General features: G+C 40.1%; 1 protein-coding gene across 1 annotated transcript; it reads right to left on the bottom strand.

The window, feature by feature from the left end:
• Positions 1–3255: 3255 nt before the first annotated feature.
• On the bottom strand, positions 3256–12590 carry wu:fb74b10. Its single transcript, XM_031745433.2, has 5 exons — positions 12348–12590; positions 7492–7787; positions 4596–5139; positions 4316–4485; positions 3256–4142 (listed from the first exon to the last, which is right to left on the bottom strand). The coding sequence occupies exons 1-5, from the start codon at positions 12466–12468 to the stop codon at positions 3609–3611; spliced, it is 1665 nt and encodes a 554-aa protein (XP_031601293.1). The 5' UTR covers positions 12469–12590; the 3' UTR covers positions 3256–3608.
• Between the last annotated feature and the right edge of the window lie 904 nt (positions 12591–13494).

Raw genomic sequence — 13494 nt, 5'->3', positions numbered from 1 at the left:
TTAATTTTAATTACTTAATAAACTGCTACCAAGCTTAATAATAACACTGTACAACACATTTGTAGAATAATATTTTATGTATTTTTATGTAGTGGATACAGAATACATTATGTCGTTTCAATATATCAAGTAGTATGACATGGAACTACATGTGTTCTAATTGTGGTTTAATATTGTTCGTGATTAAAGGTTATTTGCATTTACAGTTTTTTAATGTAAAAAACAACAAGAAGACATTACACAGTGACAAACAAAGCATTTTAACGTCCATATTAAGAACAATAAAAACGCAAATACAGTTATTAACATACAATAAACACATATGGTTATGGTTATATAACCCATGTGGTTGTCTTTTATATACATTATAATGCGCTGTGTGAAATGTGCACAGCGCACAAAAAAATACAAGAACACATTTAAGATGCATAATGTAAAAAAAAAAACAATTATTGTTTTGCTTTTGCTGCATCCTTAGCTGTTTAATAAAACGGTTCCACCTATTCAGTACATCTTAAATCGTAATTTATTTTCACAGTCATTATTTTTAAAAATTTATTTATTTTTTATTAAAGAATAAAAACACCCCAAAAGAAGCCGTTTTCTTTCTTCAAAATACAAATCTGAGCATCCGGCGGATGCTATTTTTAATCTTAAATATTCAAATCTTCCTCTGAAGATGTGTCCTGTAACAGGTCTTTGCATGTACCTATACTGAGCATCCATTTAATAAAATTAGATATAATGAAGCACTGTTTATAAAGTATGCTGTTCCTCTTCTACCCACTTTTTTTTATTTAAACTTGTTTCCAAATGTTGGAATACAACATGTAAATAAAATTAGAATGAGGCCATTTGCAAAGAGTTTAAAACCTCAAAACTTGAAATAGTTCAAAAACAAAACACATGAAATGTTGATATCAGTAACATTAATTGCTTTTTGAAAATGTTTATGTTGTTTCAAAACAGCTGGGGGGAAAGGAGGCATTACCTCTTCTATTAAAAGAAGTTTAATAGAAGTTTTTGTCAGCTCTATACAGCAGCTCCTAACAAACAAACAAAGCCATTAAAGAAGAAGACTTTAAAAACACAGGTCAAGTATTTAATGTTGTTTTATGAAAGAAAATGCATTCAACAACACGACATACACATTTTGAATTTTTGCTTCATAAAGAATTTTAGTTGCTCAACAGTTAAGAATTTAAATGGGTCTAGTTTACATTTCATCATCACAAAAAGAAGACAGAAGTAAATGTTTCAAGAAACAAAGAAAATGAAACAGATTTATCTAAATGAACATTACAAGGGACAGCAAACAGAAATAAACACAAAAAGCAAATACAAGAGAAATATCAACCGGTCACATTTTACATATTAATTCATGCCTACTTTTATTTTAGCACTCTTTGTTTTAAAGGCAAATTAATTTGTTTGTTTTAGTCTTTTATTTATTTTTTGTTGGGAGCTCCGGTCCTCCACAGTAATAATCATACTCTTTGACATTACACATACATGACTGATTACCCAGTTGCTAACAAATACACTCAGCCAGCTGGAGGAACCTTTACACCCAAAATTACACTGCTTTTGCCATTTAAAGTACAATGCTCATGAAAAATCTTGAAAATGAAATAAAAAAAAAAACACGTCATCAAAACTTTATAAACTAAATTTTAACAACATTGAAATACACCACTGAATGTATCCGATATCCAGTTCTGCTCACTAAACTATGTCGTTCAGAGTTTAAAACTGTTCCCAGGTGAACCTGATGCCCAAAATAAGCGCTGGTTCAGCAGATACATCCAACATACTGGTACTGGTAAAGCTTTACCTAAGGTGCTGCTGATTTATATCAAATATTGCATTTTTATTAAACTTTATTAAATATCCCACTCACTGTGTTCGGTTTAGCCCAAAACAGCTGCTGCCTTCTGCAGAAATCAAACCTGAGGGTTTTCTGCCAGAAAGGCTTTCTAATATGTTGAGTTTGTGTTTTAATTTTCTTTCTGAAAATGTGTCTAGGGTGGTTGACAACGCAGGTAAGCACGAGTGCTGCAGATAAATTTAATGCTTCTGTCACACAGGTGTAGAGACCTGTGGGCAGCCCCAAATACTCATGACCTCCAGCAACCACTAAATCAAGTGAAGTTCATATTTTCATTTGCTAGGTGGTTGGCAACTGGTTGTGCAACTGAATCATCTCAGATCGGTTGCTGGTTGTGGACCTCCCCTACCAATTGGCAGGTAACTACTCTTGAGTGGTCAGCACCTGGTGGGAGATCAACCCAGACTGGGTATATGTAGCAGGATCCTCAGAGCAACTCCAGTCCTACTCACCTTGCCGGACAATTCAGATCTCATTATGTCTCTTTACTCTCCATCCTTAGTGTAGTGATGGCTATCCTCAGGCATTGGTAACATGCTGAATTCAGTAGTTCAATAAGAGAACTTGATGGCAGAATTGGAGAGGGTTGTCTTTGTTTAATCCCTGAGAATTAAGTCTGCCATGTATCACAAGCTTCTGCAGATCCTCTGCCTGACAAAGACATCTTCTAATTGCAGCCGTCCTTTTAACCTGGCTTGAAAATGGCATCGACTGCCCAGTACCTGGTGACTACCAGCAGCTATCGCATTCTAGTCTTCTGTTTGTGGTTAGTATAGCACCATTTCTGGTGTTGTTCATGAGGTCTGTGGTGCCATCATCTCCACACCCTGAAGATGATGTCACATCTATGCCAGGCATCTTTGACAGTTGACAGGAGGTGAGTAAGAAGTTTGGCACTTGATGGAGTGCGGAGTACTGACAGTCGACACTTGACAGTTCACCAGAGAATCCTTAGCTACCAACTTTCGTCAAGTATAAATATAACAAACAAAAAAGAGATACTTGGCCACAGCTTCTGTTGTCTCTCCACAGAACTTCAACAAATGCCAGATGCCATCAGTTTGATTGTGTCCGCATGTGTCTAACTGTTGTGTTCAGCCCTGGATCATGAGGAAAATGCCAAACACATTATCCCCAAAGCCTGGAGAGACGAGGCAGTCATGCAAGATATTCGTAGCAGGAAGTCATGATGACAAAAGGCAGCGAGTCTACCTTAAGCATGACTATAACACTGCTGGAGCTCTAACCCGGTAGGCTAACTTGTGGCTGTGGAGAGATTTGAATGAATAAGGCAATTATTTTTTAGCTTTTTTGGTATCCCTATATCCCAGTGTAATAAATACAAAATAAAAGATAGTTCACTCACATGAAAAGAAATTGAAATTTTAATTTCAAATTTAGAATATAAGAATTTAAAGGTCACAATGGTCCATGTATAAAGTACAATATAATGAGAAACATCTGCTTTTTCTATTATTCAAGTTTATACATAACACCGACAAGAAACTGAGACTGTCCGCTTCCAAAGTAAAAGTTGCGCCAATTAAAATGTCTTGCAGCTGTAAGGCACAAGTTTTACTACTGTGATACAGGGAATCAAGAAGTAAGTACCAGTGAAACATGATTGTTTATTAACATAAACACTCAACTATGATCAGTAAATAAATTGTGAAATAGTTCACAAAGTCAATAAAAAAAAATTAATTTGCTGGGACAGAGGCTACTGGGGCGGTGCTGGCCGGGACTGGAAATAGGAACTGCTGAGCAGAGTGCTGCTGGGGCCTGGAATCGACTCCATGGAGCCCGGAGGAAGGAGGACTGGAACTGAGGGCTGCTGCCGCTGCTGCCGGGCAGTACGGAAACGAATAAGCATCCCCATAGTCTCCTGCTGAAACATAGACCACTGTTCCTCTGTGAGCATGCCCACCTCAGTGCTCAGGTATTGACAGTACATGACTCGGTTGTTGCTCAACCCCCCAACGGCCGCCTGCAGGGACTCCATAGCTACCTGCAGGGACCTCATAGCTGTCTGCAGTGATGACATGCTGTTTGGAATTTGAAGAACTGCCTTGTTGACGCAGCGGCTGGCAAGCTTGGCCTTCTTGCCCTTTAACTTTGGGGTCTGACTGGAGGGAACAGGAGATGGAGACCCAGGACGACTTGATGACCTTGCAGGCTCTTCTTCTCCTTCTTCTTCCTCCTCTTCCTCTTCCTCCTCTTCCACTCCGGTATTGGTGGACTGTGCCCCTTGAAGCTTTTTAAACACAAGCAAACAAACATTAACATAAATATCAAATGCATACAACGCAAGTGTACACATTTTATAGCACATTTACTTTTGCTTAACTACTTCACTTGCTGCTGAAATGCCATTAAACAGAGCAGTTACAAGGGAGAGAAAACAAACAAAAGGGTGTATTACTCTACCTTTCCCAGGCTGCTCCTGCGGATGGTCATGTGCTTATCCAAGAATTTGAACATATCTGAAGTCCACCGTTGCCTGGCTGTCAGTGGTCTTGTCGCCTGCTCGTTCTTCTTCTTCCTTAGTTTACCATAGACGGTCCGCATGTTGCGGAACCACCCCCAGAGGAAGTTCCCTGAGCACAGTCGAAAAAACCCCCCACAAACAAAAATGTCTTGTTTAAAAAAAAAGTTGGAGTGTTTTAAGATACTGTGGATCAACAGAAATTACAGAGACATAGCTCACCGGTAACTCCTAGCTCCTCTGCCTTCTGATCCAGCAGCTGCTCCCGCCTGCGCTTGTCCTTGAAGTCGCGTGCTGTCTGGTCGTAGAAGAACGGGTGAGCTGCAAACCACTCAACAAGGTGGTCTTCCTGTTCGGGGGAGAGAGTTGCCTCTGGCTCCATCCGGATCCTCTTCTTGGCCCCGGGCCAATGCGACACCATTGGCTTTTCATCTTCTATCTCCAACTCTGGCTCCCCGGTCACAACTCTGTGGCCAACACGCCCGTGCAGGCTGGCTGAGGAGCCCGGCTCCAGCATTGTCTGTGACACGTTGGCAATGAGTGACAGCGAGGGGTCACTGTTTTCATCTGAGTCCTTCTGGTATTGAGAGGTTGCTAGAGTGATGTCCGAGCTGGAACTGGCAGGCAGGCACTTCTGCCATCTCCCTCTTCCCTTCATGGATCTACGTGCAGTCCTCCTTTCTATTGGTGGGATGCTGAATCTTGACATGTTTTTTTGCAGCATGTTTGGTGATTGGCTGTAGACTTGTTGGCGCTGTCGGCACACCTGTATTTACAGTTAGAGGCCATGTGATTAAAAGCTCTCAAGGTCGCCAAGCAGTCCCGCTGACCGCTTGGCAAGTAGTTATAGAGTGTCTGCAGACAAGTTGGGGTCTTCGATGCAAACTACAGGCGACAGTAACAATCTGCTAGCAACCAAAGCAATCGCTATGAGGTTTTTGGTGCAACACAATACACCTCTTTGCCATTAATTTTAGCTAGTGACAGCCAGCAACCACTCGCCAAGCAGTCAGGGATTACACATTTTACCCTAGTGACCAGTGGTTGGCAGGATGATCGTCAACTGGTCTCTAGGCCTGTGTGACTGGGGCTTAAGGCAACAAAAAAAACTATATACAGTTTCACATTATTGGTCATATGATTAATAAAATTATATTCTACGTTTAAGTACATTAAACTGTATTTAAAACTATATATAGCAGAGTACTGGTGATTTTCTTTTGGTAGAAAGCCAAGGCCAAAAACTGTGTGCGAAAAAACTAATTATATTTCCAGAAAGTTTGCTTCAACTCCAATCATGTTAAATGAAATCTTTTAAAAAGTAAACACAGAAATAGATAAATTTCACAGTGGGATTAAGGCTCACTCTAATTTGTAAAAGTCTTGTCTTTGACCCATTTAGCCACCAACGCCTATAGTGGCTTTCTTGCTCATTATGACTTCAGGAAGTTAACAGAAAGTCCTAAAGGCAATCTTCTCCCACGATCTCTCCTGACATAAATTAACTGAGGTCTAATTTCTTACCTATAAGTACTGATTTACCAACGATGTACTTGGGCTAATATACAATCTAACTTGTATCACTGTTTTATATTTATGTAGCAATTAATTGTACAAAATAATGGAAATGTGAACAACTGGGGAAACAGTATTAACATGTCCCCATGTGTCTCAGACTTCCCTGTCACGTAAAAATTTCTGCACAACCAAACTGTTTCTCTTTTACACGAACTTTCATGTGTCTTTTCAGATTTTCTGATCGTGTAAAGTTCTTCCCACACACTTCACAGCCAAATGGTTTCTCTCCCGCATAAAGTTACACTTATCTCTTTAGATTGCCTCCTCGGCTGAATCCTTCGCCGCAGAACACCACAGCCATATGGTTTCTCTCCAGTATAGACTATTTTGTGTATTTTCAAACTTCCTTGATCAGTAAATATCTTACCACAGATATCACATCCAAACCATTTTTCTCCTGTGTGAAGTTTCATGTGTTTAGTGAAAGTAGATGGATATCTATATTTCTTTGGGCAAATCTTACAACAGAAAGGTTTCTCTCCTGTGTGGATTCTTATGTGAGACTTAAGATAAGTGTTTTGGTTAAATCTTTTGCCACAAACCTCGCAGCTATACGGCTCATAATCCAATGGCCTCTCTCCTGTGTGGACTTTTCTGTGAGCCTTAAAATGCATCTTCTGCTTGAATCTTTTATAACAAACACCACAACTAAATTGTTTCTCTACTGTGTGGACGCTCTGGTGTCTTTTCAAATCCCCTGGATTTGAAAATCTTTTGCTACAAACACCACAACCAAATGGTTTCTCTCCTGTGTGAACTCTCTGGTGTGTTTTAAGACTACAATGGTGTCTAAAGCCCTTGCCAAAAACACCACAACTAAATGGTTTCTCTCTTGTGTGTCTATTGAAATTAGATTGATTTCCAAATGGTTTCTCCCCTGTATGAACTCTAAAGTGTGTATTAAGATGTGCCTTTTTGGTTAAACCTTTGTCCACAAATATCACAGCCGAACAGTTTCTCATCTGTGTGGAGTCTCATGTGTTGAGTAAGATTAGACGGAAGTCCAAATGTTTTTTTTCACAAATAGGGCAACTAAATGGTTTCTCTCCTGTGTGGACTCATGTGTCTGTCAAGACTATACCACTGTCTAAAAGTTGCTTCACAAACATTACAGCCTAATGGTTTCTCTTTGGTGTGATCTGTCTTCTGAGACTCTACATTTTTCCTCACTGTATGAGATTTCTTAATTTCCAAGCTGGAGCTGGAAGATGGTTTTCTGAATGGCATGTCATGTGTTTTGGAGAAACTCTTTATCACACTCTGAGCAGCTAAAGGATTTGTTTAAAGTGTTAAATGCCCCCTAACTCCTTATGCCTGACTCAAGTTCCCTGCTCACCTTCCAAATATCATCACTGTGTCTGGTTTTAGGTCCAGAATCTGATACAGGCTCCTTCCAGTCATCATCATCATCATTACTCACTTCAGTCTCAGAAGAGTCTGAAGCCTTTACATCAGTTTTTGGTTGTAAATAAATATGTGTATCAAGGTTCCCTTTTGATTCTGGTCCTCCACAGTCCTCTTCATCAGGTTCTGTTTTTACCTGTTTAGCTGGGCTGCTGGTCAGAGGCTCCATCTCATTGTTGTCTTCAGTTTGGCTTTGATGAAGCTGCAAAGACTGAGACTTCTCTTTATCATCATCTTCACTCTTTACAGTAACAATAGTGAATGGGAAAGTGGTGACATCAGTCACCTTCAATCCATTATGCTGCTCTCCCTCCTGATTGGTCCAGAGTTCTTCCTGTTCCTCCTTTATTTGCAGAGACTCTCGGTCCTGCTGGTCCAGACCGAGGCCCCATTCAGGGTGATCCTCTTTCATCTCTAGCAGCTGCTGAACTTCTGCAGAAAACAGCCAAACACATGGAGTTAAAGTATTATAAAGGCAATTGTAGCCCTGTAGTATTCTAGGAATATGATAGAAATTAGAAGAAACAATGAAACTATACTGAGATGAGTGAAAATCTTTAGCAAGCTTGTGATTGTACTCGCTTTTCAGCCTGGAATAAAAGCAATGCTTTATCATTGTACTTCTAATTAGTGTTTAAAAAGAAATGCTGTCAGGATGAAGGAGTTTGTGAAAGTGAAACAAGTTGTTTTGGGGTTTTTTCCCACTTTGCTTCACCATAGTTTATAAGAGAAATCCTGCTTTAAAACCATCATATAAATAGTCAGAGGAAGCTTCTCTGTTTAAAGGTACAGGCCATAAAGTTAGATATCTTATACTCATAAATATCGATTATTGAATAGTGTGTAATTATGTCTTCCAGCAAAGAATGATTCAATTACAAAACAATTACAAAATTACACGTTTTACAGCCCAGCAGCTCACTGTTTGCCAGGCACCAAATATCTGAGGCTAACAAAGATTTGAATGGGTACATGAAGCTGAGGATCGGAAGTTTTCATAATGAGTAATACAAACCATGCAGCAGTACATGGTTAATGGTTAATGACTAACCTCGTATTCTGAATGGATTATCTCCTGAGTGACGTTTGGTCCAATTACAGCATCTTTCTCCTGCCATTTGATTGCATTTGTCCCTAAGAATCGTGAACCTTCATGTGTTTATATTGTGCTAACCATAGCTCTGTAGCTAGCCACCACATCATTATATACCAGGCCAACTTCAGTAACCCTACAAACGTCACTGCTGTTTAGTTTTCTGTCTTCATTTATGTTGGAAGTGATAGCAGAGCTGTACGTTTGAATTTTCTCAGAAATCTCTCAGTCAGAACATGCTATATCATGTTTAGATGGAAACTAGCGAGCTAACACTCCGCTAACTTCAAACTTTGTTAAACTTCATAAATCCTGTTTCTCATGGATGCCTGGATTTGAAACTTTATTGCAGAGCAGCCACACTGATCATTTTATTAAAGATGAAAGAATGTAGACAGTTTTTATCTCTCAGTGATGCCGCAGTGTTCGTTTGGGACCTGAAGAGGAGTTTGGACCCAGAAATGACTAATGACCTCAGGTGGATAGCTAGGATTATACACTTAACTGGGAGGGGTAAGATGACAGAACACAGCTGACTGCAATCTCCAGTATGCTAAATATATTTAATATACTGACATAAACACATAAAGAATGTTAACATATTCATCACCTGAGCTAACTGCTCACTTTAGTTTAGTTTTCTTTTCAGTCTGGCCACCAGTTGGCACTGCTTTATATGTGCGCTTAAAAAACAGATTCGAATGGTCACTAAATCCAATTCAGTCCAATTCATTTTTATTTGCCTCATACATAATCACATAAAGAGGCTCAAAGAGCTCCACAGGCATAAAACAAACAAACAAACAAACAAACAAACAAACAAACAAACAAACAAACAAACAAACAAACAAACAAACATAAGAAATGAGGTCACTTACATATTAAAACAGAAGTTTAAACAAACAAGCAAAACCATCAGGAACACACAGACATAACACATTAACTGTATATAAATTCCTGTGAAATAAAACTCAACAATTCAAGAGAAACATGTCCATTTCTTCTTTGTATGAGATTTTCAAGGTTACATATCCATTAGGGCTATTTGGCATGGACCTGACTTGTAAACTGAAAACTGCAAAAAAAACCAAACCAAATCAAAAAACCAACAACCATGACCAACAACTTTTATTCGTGTGTTTGCTAATGTTTTTTCATAAGCTTCCCTGTCTTTCTCATTATGTTTGGTGCACTCCTATGATATGCTGCTACCCTCACCTATGGCAACGAGCTGTGGGCAGTGACAGAAGTGAAATAGTGACAATGCAGAAGTAGAAGAAGAAGAAACAAGACTCGTCTGAAGGATGTCTCTGCTCTCTGTATAAGTGTGCAATCTCCGGTGTATCCTGACATGCACCTCCTGGGGAATGTAACTACATGTCAGGTCAAAGTTGCCAACTAATGTGATTGTTCTGTTCAGTGCTGTTGATTAGTGAGAGAATAACAATCGCTGTCTTGATACAAGAGATAATAATTACAGCATCAATATAACGACTCACAAATACCAGCAGATTCCTGGAAGGAGAATGCTGAAACTACAAAGAACGGAGAAAAACTAGAGGGAAAAACATGTTTTTCTGACAAAGGTAAGGACCCAGTATTTTATTTATTTCTGTTGGCTGGCACTACATATGAAACACCGGGACAAACCACAACTAACCCATAATGCACCCACAAAAATGTCAGCCACTTATGTAGGTTACGTCACCGGCTCAACAAAGATTCCCCACAGAAATCCAAATCAGCCCTTAGAGACAGCGTGGGCTTCTCTGCTTAGACTGCTGCACCTTAAAAGTGGAGCTAATTTGATGCCCTGCTCCACCAGCACATAAAGGCACACAATAAGAAGTGGTGTGTAAATGTGTGAATGTGGCTTGTAAGTAAAAAGTAATTTGAGTGTTCAGTCAGAAGAAAACACTGCTATGGTTACAGTTCTGGTCAGAAGTTTCCATCCACTCATCAAGAGCATGAACACCGTGGTGATTTTGGCCTTTTAATAAGTGATGCCAAAGGTTCTGTAATGTCTTAAGTTGTCAAGATCAAAGCCTGTTCAGATTCAGAGTCATCTTTATTTGGCCGAGTTTGTGCATACACATGAGGAATCTGACTCTGGTTCCCTTTGCTCTCTGTATACAAAAAGAAACCATTTTAAATAAGCAATATATTCACAAGGAGAACATAAATGAGGATACAAGTAACAGAAAGTCTTAAAAAAACTATACAAACTATAACAAACTTCTGTATTCTGGTGAGTGCAACTTTGATGAACCTTAGATATTAATTTTAAAAGTGCAAATTTTGTAGTACCATGTGCACATGGCCTGAACAGTGGATTATTTCAGTGTCCATCAGATTGACAGCCTGGAGGAAGAAGCGATGGCTGTGATGACTGGTTTTTGTAAACAGCGCTCTGTAGTGCCTGACTGAAGGCAGCAGCTTAAACCAGGATGTGAGGGCTCTGCAGAGATGTTTTCTATTAACTTCTCATTAATGATCATGATTGACGACAGCAGGTAGTTTCTCTTTGCAGCATAAAAAGGATTTGTTTGACACCGCTCAGTGGACTGACGAACTGAGACTGAGAACCAGCACATAAAGGACTGAGAACATAGGGAAAGTACAAAGAATTCAGTTCTGAGAAGAATGATAGATTTACAGAAGCTGGGAAGCTCGCTTGGAGCCATTTTTAGACAGCTGTAAATTCCAAGATCATCAATACGCAAGTACAAATTATTCAGACGTGTCACCACTTTGGTCTTGAAGACGAACTGTCAGACTCAGAAAGGAGGACTATGGCTAGGATGTTCAGGAACAGCCCTGGAACCACTGAGGCTCAAACCTGCCATGAACTGGAAACTGCTGTAACACCAGCACAACTGTCCACAGTGAAGCCAGGTTTACAGCATGCCACCAACAAAGAAGCCTCTGCTCCAAAATCAAAACCTTCAAGCTCAACTGAAATCTGCAGCTGTTCACGTGGACAAATCAAATACCTTCTCAAGAAAACCTTTGTGGTCAGACGACAGAAAGAGTAAAGCTGAAGCATTCAAACCTAAGAAGACAGAAGATGACTGTCAAAAATGCTGTGGCCTGTTTACTGCCAGTGGTACTGGTATATAACACAAAGTGAATGGAATAATTAAGAAGGAAAACTACCTCCAAATTCTTGGACATGGTTGGATTTTTCCACAGGAGAACGATCCCAAACACACAACTGGTTTTGGAATGGATAAAGGAGGCTAGCATTAAACTTCTGGATTGACGTGGCTCCGACCTCAACTCTATTTGAACACTATACTTACCAGCTGATCTGTGCCAAGAAACGAACCAATTTAAAAACAAAAATTATGCCAGGAAGAGTGGTCAAATATTCAGTCAGAATTATGCTAGAAGCTTGTTGATGGATACCAAAAAAATTAAGTGCACTTCGCTAGGGGACATTTAACCAACCAAAAGTTTAGATTTTATATTATTTTATGTTTATATTTGAGTCTGTATGTATATTTCTGACCCTGTGTGGATTAGAGAGGGGGGAAAAAAAACCACTTATTAAAAATACAATAATTCCATCCTGCAAAACAATCAGGTAAACTCCATATCACAGTGACATTCGTGCCCATGATGAGTGGATGTAAACCTCTGACCACAGCTGTAGATGCATAATCAGCCCTCCACCCTGAAGCAAATCAAAAACGGGGAAAGATTGGATCGCTGCACTCCTCCTCGTAACCAACCTTAACTCACACCGGCGTTACTTGTGTCCTACTAGCTGTTCCAGGATAATTTGAACAGATTTAATGAGGTGGAAAAAAAAAAAAAAACACACGGCCATCCCGTCCTTGTTTGGTGTGTTAGCAGCTAGCCCGTTTCCTCCACATTAAATCTGTGATTATTCTCACCGGAGGTTTGGCTGCCCTCATCTTTCTGCTGCTGATGGACGCCGAGCGGGTTAATCTGCTGCATCTCTTCGAAGGACAGACTCTCGGCGCTGTGCTGCTGCAGATAATCCGCTCCATTCATGGTGTCCGCAGATATTTTCTGCTTCACAATAAACTGCAGGCTCCTTCGGAGTCAGCACAAAAGATCACAGTCGCACACTTACACGTCACTGCTGCTCGGGTCCCGCGTCTACAGATGACATCATGCGTTATAACTGGAGACATCTGTAAACATGAATCCGATACGAATTTATTGACATGTTATTATTATTATTGACATTTTAAATAAGTAATATAACCGAGCTCTAAACATGATAACACTTCTGTTCCAGATTAATGTCAAAATTAATCTTAGTTTAAAATTATTAGTATGTCTGCACAAAAATACTTTACTGTTCGAGGTGACATCTCTAAGATGAATGGGTGTGATTTAATAGAATAAGGTAATGATGTAAGATTCGATCGTGCTAGGCGAAGGAGTATTACTGATGATGTAATATTACACGGTGGATTTTTCAGTAATTAGAATATTGCTCTTGGTTGTGATCAGAGTCACTCAGTGCGTCCTGAGGGTCACTGTGGTGCCTGAGTCTGTTTGTTCTTGGTCTCAGCGGTCTGTAGCATTTGCCAGAAAACATGTTTGGTCCTGCTGAGGGAGTCCAGGTCAGGCCACCAGAGATGAAGGTACCCAGGAATTTGAAGGTTGGCACCACTGATGCAGAGATGGCCAGGTCTGCGCTGCTCCTCTGTTTTCCAATCTCAAAATCTCTGTAGGCAGAGTCAGTCATAGTATCACAGGCAAATGTGATGATGGTGCTGTTGGGATGTCCAGGATGATAGTGTTGTATAGTCAGTCCTCTCAGAGCTCCTCTGGTGTTCTCCATGTGGCTCACTGCAGTGTGGAGAGCTGTGGCATCCTCAGTGGACCACTTTGCTCTGGTAAGACTGCTGTGTGTTGGAGGTGGGAGCGAGACAGCCTGTGCTGATCTGGGTAATGGTGAGACTCAAAGTTGGGGTCATGGCTGGTCTGACAGTGTTATGCTATAGCTGCCTGTGACAGGACATATCTGTCTGCTATTCATCACCTCACTGAAATGTGGTGCTGGTC

Source organism: Oreochromis aureus, linkage group 8, assembly GCF_013358895.1.
Source record: "Oreochromis aureus strain Israel breed Guangdong linkage group 8, ZZ_aureus, whole genome shotgun sequence".
In the NCBI taxonomy this organism is placed as follows: domain Eukaryota; kingdom Metazoa; phylum Chordata; class Actinopteri; order Cichliformes; family Cichlidae; genus Oreochromis; species Oreochromis aureus.
This window is presented reverse-complemented; position numbering and strand designations above follow the sequence as displayed.

Excerpts from the sequence above, each read along its gene's own strand:
- wu:fb74b10 (XM_031745433.2), bottom strand. The coding sequence starts at position 12,468 with ATGAATGGAGCGGATTATCTGCAGCAGCACAGCGCCGAGAGTCTGTCC. Across the intron at positions 7,788-12,347 it reads TGAGGGCAGCCAAACCTCCG|AAGTTCAGCAGCTGCTAGAG; the intron begins GTGAGAATAATC and ends TGTTTTCTGCAG. Across the intron at positions 4,486-4,595 it reads AGAGGAGCTAGGAGTTACCG|GGAACTTCCTCTGGGGGTGG; the intron begins GTGAGCTATGTC and ends GACTGTGCTCAG.